This window comes from Gopherus evgoodei, chromosome 3 (genome assembly GCF_007399415.2).
Source record: "Gopherus evgoodei ecotype Sinaloan lineage chromosome 3, rGopEvg1_v1.p, whole genome shotgun sequence".
Classification (NCBI taxonomy): domain Eukaryota; kingdom Metazoa; phylum Chordata; order Testudines; family Testudinidae; genus Gopherus; species Gopherus evgoodei.
The window spans coordinates 116,594,455-116,615,616 of NC_044324.1; the positions used below are offsets into that span (position 1 = coordinate 116,594,455).

The 21,162-nt window shown below is 38.8% G+C and overlaps 1 protein-coding gene across 14 annotated transcripts in view; it reads right to left on the bottom strand.

Annotated features, from left to right (window-relative positions):
* Nucleotides 1-21,162, bottom strand: part of REPS1 (RALBP1 associated Eps domain containing 1) — a 106,447-nt gene that overhangs the window by 64,548 nt on the left and 20,737 nt on the right. For 12 of the 14 annotated variants that reach the window (XM_030556429.1, XM_030556432.1, XM_030556428.1 and 9 more), the window contains exons 2-4: nucleotides 17,485-17,608; nucleotides 11,997-12,193; nucleotides 1,840-1,993 (exon numbers count right to left, since the gene is read on the bottom strand). In XM_030556429.1, coding sequence (XP_030412289.1) covers nucleotides 1,840-1,993; nucleotides 11,997-12,193; nucleotides 17,485-17,608 — 475 coding nt within the window. Of the gene's footprint in view, nucleotides 1-1,839; nucleotides 1,994-11,996; nucleotides 12,194-16,488; nucleotides 16,800-17,484; nucleotides 17,609-21,162 lie in introns of those variants that run through there. The other 2 variants (XM_030556438.1, XM_030556439.1) reach the window with 2 other exon arrangements.

The following is a 21,162-nucleotide window of genomic DNA, read 5'->3' on the forward strand; positions in this document are numbered from 1 at the left end:
GTCCTCAAAGTATGGTTGTGACTACAATAAAGGATGCACTGAAAAATAGTGGGCCAATTATAATACAGCTTACTAATCATAAGTATTTAAATTAAATAAAAAAATCCAAATGCTAATTTAAAATATAATATATTGTAACAAGAAATAATACTAAAAGCAGAAATGTAACCTGAATTAAGATTTACTTAGAAGTAGAAAACCTAGGAACAGTAGGGGGAGGAGAAAAAAATGGAACTTGTAGAAACACTGGTATCAGACAAGATATTTCTTTACTATTCAAAAAGAAAACTAACACAGGCCTACTGGATGTACCAGCACACAGAGTATCAAACTATTAGTCCACCATAACATAACTCAAACCACAAGATGCTAAGAATGTGGATCTTAAATATACACAGAAGTTCTAGAGAAAGTAAAAACTCAAAGTATGAGAATTGTATCAGTTTTGGGAAAAAAATGACAAGTTCACTAACCTACTCTAAGAAAGAAAAACAGTTCAAAAGATACAGTATAGTAGTGTTATTGCTTTCCCCTCAAGCTGCATTTTTACACAGTGTTAGGGACGATCACCATTAGTTTCAGGAACATTACTCCAGGGGGAATTCTCCACCATTGGACACATGCAGAATTCATGTCCCCAGATGTTTTTTTTTCCCTCTGCGGAATATAGTTCTGCAGGAAAGGTGCTGCAATTACACCTTTTGCCCACCAGGGGCTGCTGTGGTGTCAGAAAAGAGGGCAACCGGCAGACAGAGGAAGGACGGGAGACTGTGTTCCTCACAATGCTGACAGGTGAGGAGGCACGGGACAGTCAGTCAGAGCAGGGCACACAGGATTGCTGGGTGGGGGTGTCACAGACTGGGGTTCAGAAGCGCCAATGGGAGTGACAGACTGAGGCCTGGGCTCAGGAGCCAGTGACAGCACTGAGGCAGGGGCTGAATAGGAGGGTAGCTGCAGGGCCACACGGGTATTGGGGGGTGCAAGACCACATGAGTATTGGAGGCAGATGTACCTGACTGAATGGGAGAGGCTAGGGGTCAGCCAGTCTGCACCGGGGAGGTTCCCCAACTCCCTAATACTACTCCTCCCCCAAATTCCTGTTTCATACTTGTCCCACCCACACCCAATAACCCTACAGTTTCACCTCCAGGCTTCTTCCTTTTCAATCATCTCCTCTGTTACCCATCTCCCCTCAAGCCTTTGCATTGCTTTTGCGGGGTGCAGGAAATAAATTTCTGTATTGTAATTTAAATGAATTACTCAAAGTTCTACCTAGTGAGGAATCTATTTGTCAAAAAAAAATCTTGACTCTGTTTATTTTTTTGGTCTGTATTGTTACAGACATACTTGCTGACAGGTATTTTGAAATAAATTAACAAAGTATTTGAAACTGGGATTATTATACTGTTTTATTTTGACAAAATATGCAGAATTTTAAAATATTATTTGCAAAATTTAATTTTTTGGTACAGAATTCCCCCAGGAGTAGAACATGTCAGTTTTATACTGCTATAAACAATTCCTCTAGGGATACATGCAACTGTTCCATCCTCTCCCTCCTGCCACATTTTTTGGCATTTTTCACATCAGACTTATGTGATAAGCCTGCCACAGCTGTGCTGCAGATTATGCAGTTTTGGCAGGCACCAATTTAACAGAGTGAACTGCAATTGAGCTGTGCTTGTTAATTGTGTAGAGAGATACTTCATATTCCTGTCCTTTTTCTGCTACTTCTTCTGTCCATACTGAAAATGTAAATCTAAGCTGACCTAAACTTTAAGCTTTTTTAAAAAATCCCACGTCAGACAACACTTGAAGGAGAACATAAGACATTTATACCTGGCTGTGCTTCACTAAATGGAGCCCAAAAAGGCCCAGGTCCAGCAAGAGGTCGGTCATTATTCCCTCCGCTGGGATGGCGGTTGTGCTTCCTCCATGTATGTGGAGAGGTTGGTGGGGATTGCTGTGGTGAAACAACTGGAGATGTGGACTCCTAATAAAACAAAGGAACTTTTAAAAATTCTTGTACTATATCACTAAAATCATAAAAACGTATCTAAAAACCATTATTTCTAAAAACAACTGTTCAGTAGATTTAAAATGTTCCTTTTTTAGAACAGGGAATATCTTAATATTTATAACAGTGACAGAACAACAGGAGTGAGGCACAGTATAACTGAAATCGGATATATTTTCCTGCCACCCAGAAGTGCAAATCCATCATGATCTGGACCCACAGCATTCTCAAGGGACAACAATAAGGCCAAATTACATGGGTTTTGCAAATACATGAATATGAAAGACTAAGTGATAATAAAGCTCTTTCACTTGTGACAGAAGCTGCATTTGAACCCAGGCCTCAAAAGATGAAAGGTTACTAACTGCATAACCCACTATTCCACCTAGCCCATACCAAATGGGTTATATTCAAACAGTTATCCCCATTTCAAAAGCAAGTTAGAGGTAAACACTATTGATCACACCCATATAGTGCTATGGCATCAGAATGTTTGTGAAGAAAAGTTTTATCCTGCCCAGAACACAAGTGTGTTCACTGCTCAGTTCCCACCGAACAAGGACAGGAATAGAGGATCACATGTGTAACCCCATGTGAAGTCAGGTCTTCTAAACAGATATTGTCAAGTTGCTCCCTTTCACCAAAAAGTAGCATGCAGGAAATTCAAAAGCATGCCCTCTACAGCTCTGTCTTTCCATTAAACAAATCTCAGACTCTAACCAATCTAGGCGGCCTTTGTTAATGAATCCGAAGGAGCCTTGTATACAAATTGTGTCACCTGTACTTATGACTACAGTAGTTTAAAACAGCACATAACCTGTTGCAGGAAACAGTATGCTACAGAAGTTATTTACTCCCTGATATCTTGAAAAACAGCACAGAAAAAACTGGAAATGCCCCTTTAAATCATTCTTCAAGAAATGAGGAAGATTTTTGTTAATATGGAAACACCATTTTTAATTAACTAGCCCATACAGCTACAGACGAGGTCCAACCTCCCATGTAGCCAGTTTAAAGGTGAGCTGGCAAACAAAAGTGTGCTGTTCACTATTCCTTTTTGATCTATAAACATAATCAACACTATAATGACATCAAAAAAGGTGAAGCAGGTCTCCCAGAGAGCAAAAACATCAGTACCTGATTTCAGTATAAGACATCTGCACACTTTGAGGCACTTTATATATTAAATGGGCAATAAAAGTCACAAGTTTTCTTTTACTCTGCAGTTCACCCTTAAGGCAGCAAGATTAATGTTGATTAGATATATAAGCTACCTTTCCAAGAACTCTAAGAATGTACTTAATGGTATACTAAAGCAGATGGGGTCAGCTTCAGAAAAAAAAAACATCCAAGAAAATTTCACCAAGAAATTCAAACAGGACAAGCATTTAAGAAATAGTTTATCAACTACTGCTAACCTGACTTTGGTAGCCCAGTTTCAAGAATGAATGTCTAGACTAGACTGAGCTCTATTGTATGTGGGTGAATTATTAGACTATCCTAGTCTCAGACACTACCTTTTTCATCCTGCCAAAAATTCGTAAATCGGTATGCTGTGACAGTTTAATACTCTACAGTTATACAATTGATGGTGTAAGAATCCCAGACACTTTCCATTCCTCAACACAGGTTTCAATCTACATGTGATAATTTCATAACAGATTCTAACAAAACCTTTAGGGCCATGATTCATTAATTTCTAAGATACTTGTTACAAATGGTCTTCTATTCCCTTTTCCTTTGGTTTCCATGCTCACTGGGTTACAGATAGGCCCAGTGTATTCTGCAGTTATGTTTGTTTGTGGTCACAAGAGCAGCCTGCTATTTAATATCTCAGTTTTATCTTCACTATGAGTTTAAAAACACAAAAACAAAAAACACCTTCCAGAAAACATGCAAGAAAGGATAGTCAATGGGAATTTACAGAGACTGTGTACTTAGAAAACTCCAGTTCAGATACTGGTAAGCAAGATTCCTTCTACACAATGAAATTTTGTTTTTTGTATTTATTTTTTTTTAAGTTAAGTTCAGGAGGCCTGTGGTGGTAAATCTCTGAAGGACCACCTTCAGCATAACCCCAAATTATGGAAATTTTTAGCAAAAAAATGAATCAGTTACAGGTGAAAAAACAGTTGAGAACAATTTCTCTAGTCACTAGGGCCTTATCCACCTTGTGTGGGCTTCTTGGCCTGATGGGTAACAGATGTGTATGCACAGTAGGCTCTTTTCCTAGTTCCATAATTGGGGCAAGGACTACCTCTCCCTTTTGGGCTTCCTCCTCCCCTCCTCCAAAATCCCACAAATGACAGAGTTCTTATAAAGGTTTGGTCCTTCCCAGAGAATAACTTGTGGACATCTTGATATCTAAACTATGGAACCTCCCTCATCATTTAAGTGAGGTCTAGTTAGGATGGATAAAAAACAGATGAATTTAAAAAATCAGATCAATTTAAATTTGATTTTTTTTAAATTTATATTAAGTACATTTTTCTTTTGAAAAATAAACCTGTTAAACTTGAAATTATGACAAAAAGCAGCAACTGTGGTTCAAGTCATGTCCCTATCTGGGTTCTCCACTTCAGGTGCACATGCGCCCCATGCACCTATGAGCGAAGATTTTCATTAGTAGTATCCATTTGTCCTGAGCATGTACTGCTGATATCCTCGTATCCCGCACTGAGGCTATATGATGCTACATGGACAAACTGCCCTCAGTTCCTTCTCCAGCGCTGAGCCTCAGAAGGAAGCCTGGAAGCAGAGAGGAAGGAGGGCAGGTAGTGGAGCACCCACAGGGGAACATCTCAAAAAACCAGTTACTGCACAGGGTGAATAATCTCTTCTCAGGTGATTCCCATGCTGTACCTCCCTAAGGAGGAGGAAGCTTCAGAATTGAGTTCAGAACAGAGAAAAGAAGGAGAAAGTAAATAAGGAAGCAGTGAGAAGGAACATAGCCTTACTGCTGGGCACGATTATCAGCGTCGGCCAAACAGACACTGATAATAAAAATCTCCAATCAAAGGTGGGGTGCGTGGGGCATATGCACACCTGAAGTGGAGCATCCATAGGGACACTACCCAAACAAGAACCTACATTAAGACCTAAACTTATAAATTATTAAAATAAAATAAAAATATGCTGTATCAGTGAATTAAATGGTGCTGCCTTTTTAATCACACAGAATGTTGGGGGGAATGTAACTTCTCAGGTCTCCTTAAGCTTTATAAATATGTCAAGCTCATGTACTGCACCGCAGTATCTTATTATTTTCAGTTTGTATACTTTTCCAAAAGTATGTACTTTTAGTTTCTTCTGCAGAAAAAAAGCTTTTGGTTTTGGTTTAGCTGGAAGTGCAGAATATTTTCTACATGTGGATTACTTCATTCAAAGCTGAGAAGCCAACTAGCAGTTGAAAAAGCGAGAAAATTTGTTTTCCTGGGAAAGGATGAGATCTAATTCTAAAAACCTGAAGGAATGACGCCAGATTGTCAAAGGTATTTAGGGTCTTAAAGATGCAAATAGGTGCTTAATTATGATTTTCAAAAGCACCTATCCTGCTTAGGTTCCTACTCCCATAGATTTCAACTGGAGTTAGGACCCTAACCTGCTTTGGCACTTTTGAAAATCCTACTAAGCACCCAAACGCTTTTGAAAATCTGGCCCAGGGTAACCAGAAACAGTCAATTCACTAACTAAGATTTTCTTTGTTTAATAAATTAGTTCTGAAGGCAAATTTGTTTTGATAAAACTTTTTACTTATGCATCCAGAATGTTTAAGGTAATTTTATTTAATAAATACGGCTCTCAACCAATTACATAAATAATTGCGATTAATTGCAGTTTTAAGTACACTGTTAAATAACAGAATACCAATTTAAAATTATAAACATTTTTCAATTTTTTCCCCTACATTTCAAATACCACACATACAAGGTGCACAGTGCTCAATTTATATTAGTTTTAATTACAAATATTTGTACTGTTAAAAAGATATTTTTCAATTCACTTCATGCAAGTATTGTAGTGAAATCTATCCCGAAAGCGCAACTTATTTAAAAAAAATCTACATGTACAGCTACTCAAAAAACAAAATACTAAAAACTTTAGGGCCTACAAGTCTACTCAGTCCTACTTTTTGTTCAGCCAATTGCTAAAACGGTTCTCAACCTGGGGTACGCCTATCCCTGAGGGAATGCAGAGGTCTTCCAGGGGGTACATCTAGATATTTGCCTAGTTTTACAACAGACTACATAAAAAGCACTAGCAAAGACAGTACAAACTAAGATTTCATACAATGACTTGTTTATACTGCTCGATATACTATATACTGAAACGTAAGTATAATGTTTATAATCCAATTGATTTATTTTATAATTATATGGTAAAAATGAGAAAAAGTGAGCAATTTTTTTAGTAATAGCGTGCTGTAACACCTTTGTATTTTTATGTCTGATTTTGTAAGCTTGTATTTAAGTGAGGTGAAACTTGGGGGTACATTAGACAAATCAGACTCCTGAAAGGGGTACAGAAGTCTGGAAAGGTTGAGAGCCACCGTGCTATGAAAAACAAGTTTGTTTACATTTACTGGTGATAATGTTTGCTGCCTGCTTCTTATTTACAATGTCACCTGAAAGAACAGCTGGGTTCTGCTTGATAACGATCCAAAGCAGTGCACCTTCATTTGCATTATCTGAGTCAGATGCCATCCACGAAGGTAGATTTTCTTTTTTGGTGGTTCATATTCTGTAGTTTCCACATCTGAGTGTTGCTCTTCCAAGTCTTTGACAGCATGTTTTTCCCGCCTTGTCCCTCTCAGATTTTGGATGGCACTTCAGTTTCTTAAACCTTGGATCGAGTTCTGTAGCAATCTTTAGAAATCTCATTTGGTACCTCCCTTGCGTTTTGTCATATCTGCAGTGAAAGAGTTCTTAAAACTAACAACATATGCTTGGTCTTCATCTGAGATTGCCATAACACGAAATACATGGTAGAAGGTGGGTAAAAGCACAGAGCAGGAAACATACAATTCTCCCCCAAGGAGTTCAGTCACAAAATTAATTAACGCTTTTTTTTTAAATTAGCATCATCAGCATGGAATCATGTCCTCTGGAATGCTGGTCAAAGCATGAAGGGGCATACAAATGTTTAGCATATCCATTATGTAAAATACTTTGTAATGCCTACTACAATAGTGTCATGCGAACGCCTGTTCTCACTTTCAGGTGACATTGTAAATAAGTGGGCAGCATTATCTCCTGTAAATGTAAACCAATTTATTTGTCTTAGCTGAACAAAAAGTAGAACTGAGTGGACTTGTAGGCGCTAAAATTTTACATTGTTTTGGTTTTGAGTGCAGTTATGTAAAAGAAATTCTACATTTGTAAATTGCACTTTCACGATAAAGAGATTGCACTACAGTATTTGTACTGAGGTGAATTGGAAAATACTATTTTTTACAGTGCAAATATTTGTGATTACAAATAATATAAACAGAACCCTGTACACTTTGTATTGTGTTGTAATTGAAATCAATATATTTGAAAATGTGGAAAACATCCAAAAATATTTAGAATACCAATTTAAATTGGTACGCTATTATTGTTTAATAGTGCAATTAAAACTGCAAATAATCGTGCCTTTTTAATCTAATTTGCTGTGTTAATTGCTTGAGTTAACTGCAATTGACAGCCCTACTAATAAACAATTTTAAAAAGCTTTCGTACCTTTAAATTCCAAATGTCCATCTGCATACAGTTTGACACAAATCAAATAAAATCATCTAGTAAATAAAACATGGCATTCACCATTTTAAAAAAATTTGAAAGTAAAAATCTAAATAAAAGTACATTAAGCTACATAAGCAGCAAAGAGTCCTGTAGCACCTTGTAGACTAACAGACTTATTGGAGCATGAGCTTTCATGGGTGAATACCCCCTTTGTCAGATGCATGTTTTTCATGGACCAACCCATCAGCTTTTCCAGGGCATGCAGGAAGTGCTGGGGAGGAGAAGGGAGGAGCGAGGGAAGGGCGCGCTTGGGGGAGGTGACTGAATGGGGCAGGAAGAGGTGAGGCAGGGGAAGGCGAGGCCTTGGGGGAAGGGGTAGAGTGGGGGCAGGACCTGGGGCAGAGCAACCCCCACACATTAGAAAGTCAGTGCCTATGGCCAGACCTTCAGACTAGACTTGACAATCTTTCATTAGTTAAAGCTATTAGAAAGACGGTGGTTTTTTTGCAATTAGTTTTTATTGAAATGCCAAGTAGTTTTGACCAGGTCCATTAATTAGCAACGCCATTGTTAGTCTCCAAAACCCAAGTAGGTGTTCCTTCATTTCCTGAAAGACTCTGCTATGATCTGATTATGAAGAAAACACACCAGCGTTATCTACAGAATGCTCCTAAGTTTCATGAAGCTCCCCAGTCACCTATCCCTCCCCTTCCTCCTCTAAAATATCAACTCAGGCAGGGTAGCTTCCAGCAGACTGGAAGTCTGTACTGTCTTTCTGGACTTTGGAGACAAATTAAGTGACTCAACTACATGTCCTGCATCTTAGACAAGACATGAAAAGAAGTCTGAGCAAGAAGATACCGAGGCCACATAAGTCACTTGCCCCACAGAAATTAAATTGATAAAAAGGATCATGAGGCAAAACAGTCTCCAACCAGCCAGACAAAGCCCAGACGGCTATTCAGATCTTAGTGGGTGAAATCAGAACCAAGGAGAGAAGTCTCAAAGAACTATGCATCTGCCCTTCAGATCACAGCCTGATATTCAAACTTGAAAAGCCGCATCTGGAATACAGATTTACAGAGCAGCTCACTTATCCCAATACTAACAGGTTCAAAGGGACAACTAGATTTTTACAGAAATAAGACTAGTACTTTTGAATAGGACACCCAACCCCAGACTGTTTCTCTAAATCAAGAGGATGTCCAATATCACTTTACAAACCTAAAGCTCTCCCAAGACCACATACAACTTCCAATGGTGTACCAGATCAGATAGCAATTTCACTACCAAACTCCAGGAACTCTCAAAACCAAGCCATTTACTAGACTGATCTTAGAGAGATTACACCAAAATAGATGCAAATCAAATATGAAATCCCAACAAGTCACTGAAAACAGCTCTAAGTGCTAAGATTGTTTCTCCTTTAAGAAGCCACTTTCTCCTTCCTCAGATCATCTCCCTGCTTCGTTCCTTGTTCAATAAGGATGTTCACCAATGGAACAGAGGACTGTTTATATTCTTATGAGAGCTCTTCACACTGATCCACTACAGGGGATCTTTAGGGATCAGATCTGCAGAAAAATATATAGGTATCAGCCTCTGGGATTCTTAGGAACAAGCCCTTGAGGCCTTCTCCAAAAGAACAACCTTTTATTATTTGGATCTATTCCCTCCTCAAGCTGAGTGAATACTGCACAAGGCTGAATGCCCTTTAAAGACATTCTTCTACAAATAGCAGGGACACTAAACATGTTAATCGGCTGCCAGTATTTTACCACAACGTAGGAGGTGTACCTTCTAAAGGCGAAGAACCTCTTCATCTACCAATCAGGCCACCAACTATATTGACAGAAAAACCACTTTTAGGTAGGGTAATATAGTGACACAGTTACTAGAAACTATCAAGAACACCAGAAAGAGGGAAGAAACTTGGAATGGACGTTCGAAAGCTGTGATGGGAAAAGAATAGCCCCATTTATAACCACTGTTTGGAACCACAATTGATGTGCAAGATCCTAATGCTGCAATGTCATCTAATGCAAATTTGTTGTAGGGATCTGCAGAAACAGTTTCCCAAAGGAGAATCTTTTATTATTTGGGACATAGAGCATACAACAGTAATCCATATATTGTCCTTTATCTGTGGCAGAGTTTCCACATATGTTAAGAGTTGTACACATATGATTAAGAAACTCAACTTGTACATTTCATGACCATACAATATTTAATTTGAATATTTTAAGAGAGACAGACATACTTTGAAAGCCAGTAAATATCATTTTACTAGACATTAAGTTCCTTTCACTAGGACTTGAAGGCACAAGACACTTGGGTTTATGATTTTAAAGTAACTGACAACTTGACATGTCTTAGATCAGAAACTGCAGCTGCCATTAAAGAAGAAATAAAGAAACCAGACACCATAATTGGGCTGGTGGACACAAATGCTATCTCAGCCAAACCAAGAAAAATGTCAGGTTAGGTCCATTAAGAAGGTTATACCCATCCACAGAGCAACACGCAGCAGAAGATCTGAGATTCTTCATTTCTTAATGGGGAGACACATTCTAGGGAACTGCTTTACACCTATCTGTCCAGAGCTCCAGGAAAGCTAGGATCATAACAGCCAAACTATCTTCTACAATGCCAGTGCTGCTTGCCTTGCTCCTTTTACCACACACTGCTCTCACTCTGAAAGCCACACTACTTCACACAGACTAAGCTGCTCTATTGCCAACATACCCCCAAGTTTCTGGGCAGCATGTCTCATCTTTCTGTGGATGTCTCAACTCCCCTGACGGAGCTCAGGAGAAAGCATACAGTGAGGAGGAATATGGGGGAAATGGGAGAGTTAACATATGCACAGGAGTATGGGCCTAAAATAATTTTAATTAGCTGCACTCTATATGACAGCCTTCCTGGCTTTTATTTAGGAAGTGCATTCTATCTTCTAAACATGAAGAAGAGATAAAGTCCCAAACTCAAAAAGCGAGGAAGTCCCTAAACAAGAAATTGTCAGAATGCACAATTTAGTCATCGGTGTACCCTCTTGCCATTTTTCATCTTTACTTAGCTTATCCCTTAGTAGGAGAATTAAAGAAACTAGTGAGCAAAGGTTGGCCATGTTCACTGGTTGTGTTCTAAAAATGATCAAAATACTAATGACATTGGTGTTTATTCAAGTGGGCTTTTTTTCATCTTTGTTCTTATGCAAAAGAATCAGCAGCTCTAGTTATAGCCTTGCAGAGTGATCTTCACCAAAAATTCACCAATGCTTGCTTTTACTGAAGTGGAATAAAGGTCACTGAAAAGTGTTACACTCATTCCCTCAAAAACAAAAAACAGATGCTGAAATAAGATGAATTTATTAAGTAACACATTTCACTATAGAATCTGATTAGTATTTATGATGTCAAAGTTCTGGTTCACATCCGCTGATTTAATCTATAAATCAGCGTGCTAAACTACTGAATAGTAAGGTATAGATAAATATGTTCCAAGGAAAGGTTAGAGCACCTGTTTCTTAAATACTGTTGCATTTTTAAGGGAATGAGGAGGGGAATTATTTCTAACCCCCTCCATACCCATCCCAAAAAGAACTGCTGGCTTGTCTTTGAGACAATAAATTTATATCTGGATAATTTGTTTAATACATTACAAAATGGTTCATAGTCAAAAAATGGACGTGTGTGAAGCCTGATTGCTTGGGCGTGTATAAATATATACTTTAACTAGAAGTGCAGAAATTTTGGAAGTACATCTGCAGCTCCTGTGAAAGGACAATTAAATGTTACTATTTTGGATCCAGGAAGCAGATTTCAAATGTTTAAAAGCTTAGCTTGATTGGAAATAATTAGAGTTGTAGTATCAATTACGAACTTAAACACTACAGTTTCTTTTAGAAGAGAACAAACCTACATAAACCAAACCAAGCTATCATGTGACCTCTCACAATAAGCCATAACCCTCATTCTCCCTTCCCACTCAATACTTTGTCAGTTATCATTGCTAATATTTCCAGACTTAGATTTTAAACAGGTCTGATGAGAAAACCTGACTCATACCTCAGGTACCAAACACACTTACAAGCACTGCATAACAAATAAATAATAATTAAGTTTTCATATATTTAGTAACACTTCATGATTCTTTTTAAAGAAGCTAGTCCAAAACAATAGTGTAGTAACACTAGTGGGACCCACATCACTGTGAAGCACCACACCTCAAATAAAAGTCACTTAAGTTTTAGTTACCTGTTGATCTGTTGATGTACGTTGCTGGACTGCATCATGGCTCACAGAGCCTTTTTTCACTTGAACCCGGCCGGGTGGGGGAGGAATTACACCTGAATATGGGGTTGAGTTATCAGCATCTGAAGAATACAAGGCTGTGTGTCTCAATTCCTGTTCATTCTTTGGACCAACAAATCTGGGTAGAGGGAGGTCCTTTACTGTTAAAACAATGATATATATTAATAGTAAAGGATATTTTAAGTATTCTTCTTCTGTATAACAAAAAAATGACTAGTTTAAAATGTAGTTCTAGTCTAAAAGAATTTCAAGTCTGTTGTCTCTCCATGACATACATATTGAGTTTGGTGCAATTTACAAGCAAATTCATCCCCCGATTTTTTTTGGGGGGGGCGGGGGGAGGGGGCTCATGCTACACTACTGTAAAATTCTACATCACAAATCTAGCTTGTTACACCTATGAAACCACACAATTTTCTATAGGGTTTCTATATGCAAGATGACAGTTTGGTTTTGCAACTGTGACTTAGAATTCAGCTCATTCTTGCACAGCTATATAGGCTTGTTAATTATACTTTCTTTTACAGTTTTGCTTACTGTGTAAGTTTGACCCATCACAAGTTCCAGGCATGCTTGAAAAGTTCTTAAAAGTCCTTGCACTTAGGGTGCTTCATCTATAGATCTAGAAGTTAAAAACTTCACTAAAGCATTTAGATATAACAATGCATACAGGGAGTAAAGAAGTGGTGCCTTTATCATCTTCACAGTAGAAACCATAATTTAGCCTTTATTTCTCAAGACTTAGCTTAGTATTGCGTAAACACATTTACTCATCCACTTTAATCTTGTTTCATCTTTTCTACATAAGTAGCTAATAAGCTATTTTACTGATACTACCAAAGGATGTTCAGTTACAGTCAGACTTAGCAGTAATTTCATTATAAACCCATTTTTGAAGTCTACACATGAAACTTTACCAAGCTAAGAGGCGCACAGCTTTTCTCTGTCTACCCCTGGAATAAACAGAAATCTTCTCAAACAGCTCTGCCATCACACTGAATCCTGACCTGTAAATGGCCTTCCTAGTCCACTGCCAGTGAAGTTAAACTGTGCCATTTGTTGTATAGCTTACTTGTGAAATTTTTTTGAAGAACAGAGACACATTTGCAATCATAACTCATTTATGAAGTAATTAATTTTATGTGGATTTATTTTTCTGATTCTTATAGGTATTATATAAAAATTAAATACACTGGTACTATTGAGTCATTAAAAGTAAGTGAAATTTTTGTTTTGTTAAAGACTGAACATTAAGCATTCAGGCAATCTATATTTGAATATTACCCTTTGAATACATAATGCTTTAATAATTTTGTTAAATATAACTAAGGAACAACCCCACAGTTTAGTAAGTAGCATAATATGCTAACAGGGACAGCAGAGTTCAAGCAAAACCTTTCACATTCTCACCTATGCGTGGACTCAGAATACTAAAAATAGCATGTTGATTTCAGTGTTAAGGTGGGGTGTGACCCAGACTGAAAAAATACCCTTTTAAGCTTCAAATACTTCTCTTCAAATTTCCTCTCACCCCCCACCTTCCCTTCATCCACAAAAGCAAAGAAATTCAGGGTAAGACCACTTTGTCCTTTGATGCTCCAATATTTAGGGTTTGCATGCTCATTTAGAAGCCCCTATAATATCTACATAACTAATCTCTATCCCTCCCTAGTTAATTTTTATTTTTGCAGGATACTGTTTCCCACACCACAGTAACAGAACAAACAAGTGACATGGATTCACAGTGACTATCTGCTCATTTTATAATTCCCAATTAGACAGTTATCCATGGAAATGTCTTTCCAAATTAAGTAGCAACCCAAAATTTACTTGGATATTTCCAGCATAGTAATTAAAGCAATATGAGTATTGTCATTTTATACAAATACTTCAGAGCCATATATTACATGTCCACAAGTGTTTAGCTATAAGTCTGTTTTGATCTCTTTCTGAACTAAATCAATCAGCTGAGACAAGAGTTATGTTTGGTAGACACTAACACTAAGCACTCCAAACTTACCCAAATCAACTGCAGATCAAGACTTGCAAAACCCACTCACAGCCCAAAATGGATGTATTAAATAGGAGAGTTGACAGACAGGGACTGAGGCTGGTGCAGCATACGGAGGTGAGGCTGACCAGCAGGCAAAGTCAGGAAAAGAGACTGCAGGATGGTGGAAGAGGTGTCTCCCTCAATTCAGCAGTTCATGTACAGGGGGCCGGATGGGAGGGGAAAGGAGTGGGCTCAACAGCCCCTTCAGCTAGAGAAAGGCTGCATGGAGGAGCAGAGAAAGATGGATGAATGAGAAAGTGAAAGGGGAAAATGAGGAAAAGAAGAGAAAATATGAAAAAGAAATAAATGAGAGAATAAGGAAGGATAGTTTGTGAAAAAGAGGATGAGGAAGGTGGGTGGGAATAAGGCGATAAAAGTGGAGGAGAATGTCTTTAGAGGACGTAAGCTCTATGAGAATTATTTGTTTTGCACAGAGAAAAAATTAAGGGAACATCAGTCCCAGCACTTAGGGTATGTCTATGCCTAAAACACTGTAGGAGCTCACCTGTCAACATAAGAAATCTACCTTCCTGAGATGATAAGCAGTATCTAGATCAAAGGAAGAATTCTTCCATTGACCTAGCACTATCTACACTGGGGGCTAGGCTGGATTTCACCCTCCGAGAGACATAGTTAAGCAAACTTAATTTTCTAGTATAGACCAGACTTTAGACTCAGTGCAAGTCAGCAGATAACCATGGTGTGGAGGGCACTGACAGAACAACTATTTTTAACGCTGGTAAGTTATTGAGTTGGATAAGTTTTTCAAGACCTCCTGTAACCCAGGATTTTCTTTAGCTGGTTCAAACAACTCCTAAACAACAATTAAAAATATTTACAGTGTTTCTGACATGTATGAACCAATGGAATATATTCTATTAGAGAGCTGCAAAGGGAGTTTATTAATTTACATTAGCTTTTTTGGGCGTTTTGAAAATAATCCCCTTGGACACACAATCTTTAGTTTGTTTTCTTCCGAAAAGGAGAGGTGGTATATTTCTTCTTTATTTCTTGCTATTGTAAAGTCCTTTTCATTGGGAAGTCTCCTTTCAATCAACATCTCATTTAATACTAAAAAAGCATTTTCATGGTGATGACCAAAACAATTCAAGTTATCTGAAAACTAAAGAGAAGCCAGGTTTCTAACCATTTTTGTCAGGTTTCAGTCAGATACATTCATCTCAGCATTAGCACCATGTATTGTATTTTACCATGTATTAACTAAGTTGAGCAGTTTTGTTCTTCCCCAATTCCCTGCTAATACCATCAGTGGTGCTCTTAGTAAGTGCAAGAGATTTATGTTCTTAAAAGGCCACTTAATTATTTGTGACACTCAGAGGAATAGCTAAAGGAGGAAAATTAATTACAATTAACAAATAGTGGCATGACTAAGCCAGCATCTTAGGCACAGAAAAACTGGTTCGTGGCCTGGTATACCATCTGCTACTTCCAATACTGCTCCTTTCCACTACTTTCAAGAGCATGCGCAGTAAGTGTACATATATTTTTGTGCAGGCACACATAAGTAATTATCATTTACATATTTACTGTTAAAACCAATTTGAGTTTAACTAGAATAGCAATTGTTTTGTCAAATATTTCATCTCAACAAATTTTGGTTTCAGGTTCACCACCTGACAAGTTTGTGTATATCCTTACCAAAGAATATTTTTGCCTGCCATTAATTAGGAGCATATATGGATTATATTATGGCCACACGGATCCTATAGCTATGGAATTTGCCAGGGAAGTCACCCAATTGTAACAGTGTTCCAGTCTAAGCAAAACAGAATTCTCAACTTAAGGAGATGATAGCTACAGTGGCTTTACACCACTGCTGCACCTTCTGAGAACCTCAGCTGCTCTGCAGTCCCCGGTTAGTACAGGGCAGCACTGCTTGGAACCATCACATCACTGGGTACAGCACTGCCACCCCACCCAGCATACCACCTATACCAGGGCTTGTGAGAGGATCCTCAGAAGGCAGCCTGACAGTCATCTACTACAATGCTTGCGTATGGAGAGTCCAGGCCTGGCTATACACAGCGCTTATAGAGCCCTTTTACACCACTTCATCCCTTTTACCCCATCAGGTTTTCACCACAATCTTATCTTAAGACATCATAAGAAAGTTTGCTATAGCCTCTCTGGTTGAGAAACCTTCAAACACATGAGTCAAGTGAGATGCCAGCTGAGTATGCAATAGCTCTGGAGCAGACGATCTCTCATTCATCTCAATCAAGAGTCTACGAATTCAATGATTCTATGGCTATGGAATATGGAATTGTCCCTATCCCGGAAAGAGGTTGGGGAACGCAGATCAGCCACACTTTAAATCTGAGAAAACTAGAAAAAAATCTAAGTGATATTCTGCAAGATTACCTTTCTTCAAGTTCTCATGGACTCCATTCTCATTGTTCCTTCTTTCAAGATTCTCCATACCAATTTTTAGGATTACATCTTGCTCCTGATCCCAACTGCTTGATTTTGGTCTGCAGATTCATTTTATCAGCACTCTCACCTACTTGATTCAAACTGCAGTCTCATCTAGTCAGTCATATCTAATTTTATTTAGACAGCCTCAGGAGCTTGAAGTGACTATCAATTCTGAGTCTTGAGCTCTGTCAGGTCTTTTATATCGTTTTTGCAGCAGGAAGGGAGATCTTCTCTCTGCTTTCAAGGAATCCTGTCTCCTGGAAGTTGAGATGAATTCTCCTGAAGTATCAGACTGCAATTTTACTTTATAAAATGAATAAGGGTTTGATTCCTTGGGGGGTAGTTGCTGAATTCTTGCTGGATGATATACAAGTTCAGATGGAGAGTCTGGAGACCTGATGGAAATGAATTCTGTAGCTACCTATTTGGAGTTGGAAGTTGAATGTGCCAACTCCAGCAAGTGCCCCTACAGATAGTTTTGAATAGCTGGCTGTGTCAACACTAGTAAATTTAACTGTAATCCCATTACATTATCTGCTACTTTCACCACTCAACTCCAACAAATAGAGCAAGTTACACCACCTAGACCACCATGGGAATTGGCATACACAAAAAGGTTCTCTTTCACTCTGCATACCTTGCAACAACAGTTAGTTTAGTACTTTAGCACATAGAACGGTTTTGAGGACTCCATTTCCCTAGATTAACTTTATCCTCTTTACTAGCTAAGATTCAGTTGTATCTATATAAAGATGCTTTAAATTTTGATTTCTCAAACTCTCCTTCACGCTTTTTTCAGTATGTATAAGTGAGCAATATACTAGAGTATCTGAGACCATACCACAATAGTCCATCAGATTAATCTATTATAATCTGTGAGCCAACTGCAATAAATGTCACTAACCTGCTCAATAGTGTTTAAGCATTAATTTCTAGATTTACCTGTATTTAAACTTTCCACTCTTAGAGGGAGACCTGACTGGGCCACTGCAACAAGTTTCAAAGCAATATAGAACTGACTTCTTCCAAAATATCCAAGTCTTGTTGCACCACAAAGTTCCATAATCTGTAAGAGAACATATATTAGTATTTATGAGAGGCAAATCAAAATGCCAGATATTCTATCAGAAACAACAGCCATCTTTAAAATATGTGATAAGTACAGACATAATACAGAACTCTTAAGGTGGTAAATTCGTCAATGGCAATGCTTTGAATTAACTAGTCTTGTCTTAATTTTTTGGCAACACTGGTTCATGAGTAAGGTCCCTGTTTTCTGGAAATTGCTATTATGTTTTTTCCCCACGATGACTCTTCATTTCCAAAGTCACCATTGAAAGGGGGAGGGAGGTGGCGGCGGCACATGGGCAGAGGTGACATGTGGGTATGGAATGCAGAGTCACACCCCCCAGATTTCTGCTAGAAGACACCTAACTCCTCCACAGGCTGCTGGGCAGAGGCTGGGGACTGGCTGCTGTTGAGACTTGCTGTCAACTTCTCCCCTACTCACACAGGCTTGGCAAAACCACCAGACCTTCCTCTGGAAGGGCAGGGCACCTGGCAGCAGGGCACCTGGCTCCTTCGCCATGTTGCAGAGCGGATGCCACTCACATCCGCTCTCAGCAGTGCATATAGCGCCTCTCCCCCACCTCATAGCTGACTCCTGCCTTCTCTCCCTAGCACACAGCTGGCCTGGCTCTAGCCCTCAGTGTCCAGAATTTTTGTGTTGTAAAAAATATCATGTTTGTTGATATATATATATATATATATATATATATATATATTTTGTATAAATATAACTCATCTCAAATTTCTGAAATATACAGGTTTGAAAATCTGAAATTACTCTGTTTTCATTGCCAGAAAACACTAGCCCTAGTCAGGAAGCATTATTTCATAAGAAGAGTTGTGAAAGGTACAGATCTGGGGAATAATCACGGAGCAGTTCAGCCAGCTTCTACAGCTGTTCCATCAGCAGCTGGGCTGTCTCTACTCCCGGAGGTATGCTGCTATATTAATAGCTGGGGCCCAACCTTAAAATGGTTCAAGGATCTTAGCATTCTACCAGTTATGCTAAATGCAAGGCAAAGATGGAAAATTATGATTTTCAAAATCTTGTAACTCAGCCAAACTTAAACGGAATTCCATGGCACAAACTAGAGACACATCTCTGGCTGTACTACCCTTGCTGAATTTCAGTTGAGAAGTTAGAGCTTCTAAAAGGTCATAAGTCTTTTATAAAATAAAGTGTTAGACAGTCTTAACAGATAAGTTCGCTGCCAGATCCCTTTATAAGTTATCAAACATAGCAAGTGCATATTTCTAATCTATCATTTTAGCTATTAATGCACATGAGGGATAGCTCAGTGGTTTGAGCATTGGCCTGCTAAACCCAGGGTTGTGAGTTCAATCCTTGAGGGGGCCATTTAGGGAATGGTGGTATTAAAAAAAACTCTCTGGGGATTTGTCTCGCTTTGAGCACAGGGTTGGACTAGATGATCTTCTGAGGTCCCTTCCAATCCTGATATTCTATGTCTAGTCAGAACACAGATAAGAAATTTCCATGAATATATATCGGAAAAGAGTGGCTCAACCTATTATGGAAGAAGAATATGCAGGGCTCAAGCTATATTCAGCTTGACCCCTTGGTTACTTTGGCCTGCTCCAGGGCTGAGTTTGAGAATTAGAAAGTTGTAACTCAGTGTTACCTCTCAGCTTCTCTCATCCTCCCCCACAGCCCCTTTATTTATTTATTTTGCTTCTCCAGATGGCTGAGAGAGAGGGGAGCCATCCTTTGCTAGATGCTCTAAGCTTGGGAAGAGTCTGAAATTCCTACCCTGCTCTTCCTGGGGCTCCCACAGTTAGAATTGCTCTTCCCCTCACCGGACTGCTGCATTTCAGGGGAGGAAGTACTGAGCAGCTTCAGGAAGGAAGGAACAGCAGCTGCACTTCTAGCTCACATCAGAGTTGTTCACAGGGTTTTAGTGGAAGGTGTGGGAGGCGATGCCCCTAATATCTCCTCACATAGCAAAGAGCCTGATTCCAACACTTAAAAGTTGCAAGGCATGATTCAGGGAACAGATTTTTAATTTATAATCAAATACCATTTTCTTCTTCACCATCACTCACAAGAGGCACAGGCTGGATACTTGTGCTCTAAGTAATGGCTAAGTGAGCATTAAGACATTTGTCAATGAATTATTCTCTTAATGCAGTAAAGGAAATGAACAATACAATGCATCTATATAAAAAATGTACAGTAGGACAGACGCTTCTCTTGTAAACTTGCATATTTTCAATATTTTATATCAACTGCACGGAGACAGTTGAGGAAGGATACAATTTAGTCAGAGGTCAAGGATTCCATGACTTTCTGGGAACTCAGTGACTTCTTCCAGAGCAGCCAACAGCTGCCCCAGGAGCACTGGTCCTCAGGTCGAAGCAGCAGCCTGGGTTTGGTCAGGAGCAAGGGTGGTCAGCCCCTGCCAGGAGCAGCTGCTGAGGTCAGCTCCTGGCAGCGCTCCAACTGTTATTTGTTCCCCTCTCCTCCTGGGTATTTTAAGTAAAAACCTGGACAGGTTGCAGGCTTCCATGAATTTTTGTTTATTGCCCGTGACCAGTCTGACTTTTACGAAAATACCCATGACAGAATCTTAACCTTATTGACAAGTTTCTCTAGGTAGCTATTTTGTCTTGTAGAATCAAGTTATTTGGAGAAATCCTTGACATATGTGGACAAACTTATAGTGGATATAGGGTACTCAGATTTTCTGAAAGCCTTTGAAAAGGTCACTCACCAAAGGCTCTTAACCGAAGTAAGCTGTCATGAATAAGAGGGAAGGTCCCTTCATGGATTGATAACTGGTTAAAAGATTGGAAACAAAGGGTAGGAATAAATAGTCAGTTTTCAGAATGGAGAGAGGTAAATAGTGGTGTCCCCCAGGGGTCTACACTGGGACTAGCTTTATTCAACATCTATAAATGATCTGGAAAAAGGGGTGAGGTGGCAAAATTTGCAGGTGATACAAAACTACTCAAGATACCAGTCTGCTTTGGAGTTAACTAAGAGTTACAAAGATCTCATAAAACTGGGTGACTGGGTAACAAAATGGCAGATGACATTCAAGGCTGATAAATGCAAAGTAATGCACATGGAAAACGCAATCCCAACTACATATATAAAATGATGGGGTCTAAATTAGCTGTTACCAGTCAAGAAAGATCTTGGAGTCATTGTGGATAGTTCTCTGAAAATATCCACTCAATGTGTGAGTGGCAGTCAAAAAAGCTAACAATGTTGGGAATCGTTAAGAAAGGGATAGATAGTATATTTTCTGTCGTCTTGTCTCTACGTAAATCCATGGTATGCCCACATCTTAAATACTGCCTGCAGATGTGGTTGCCCCATCTCAAAAAAGATATACAGGAAAAAGGTACAGAAAAGGACAACAACAATGATTAAGGGTATGGAACAGTTTCCATATGAGGAGAGTAATAAGACTGGGACTGTTCAGCTTGGAAAAGCGACAACTAAGGGGGGATACCACTGCAGTTTATAAAATCATGACTTGTGTGGAGAAAGTAAATAAGAAAGTGTTATTTACTCCTTTTCACAAGAAC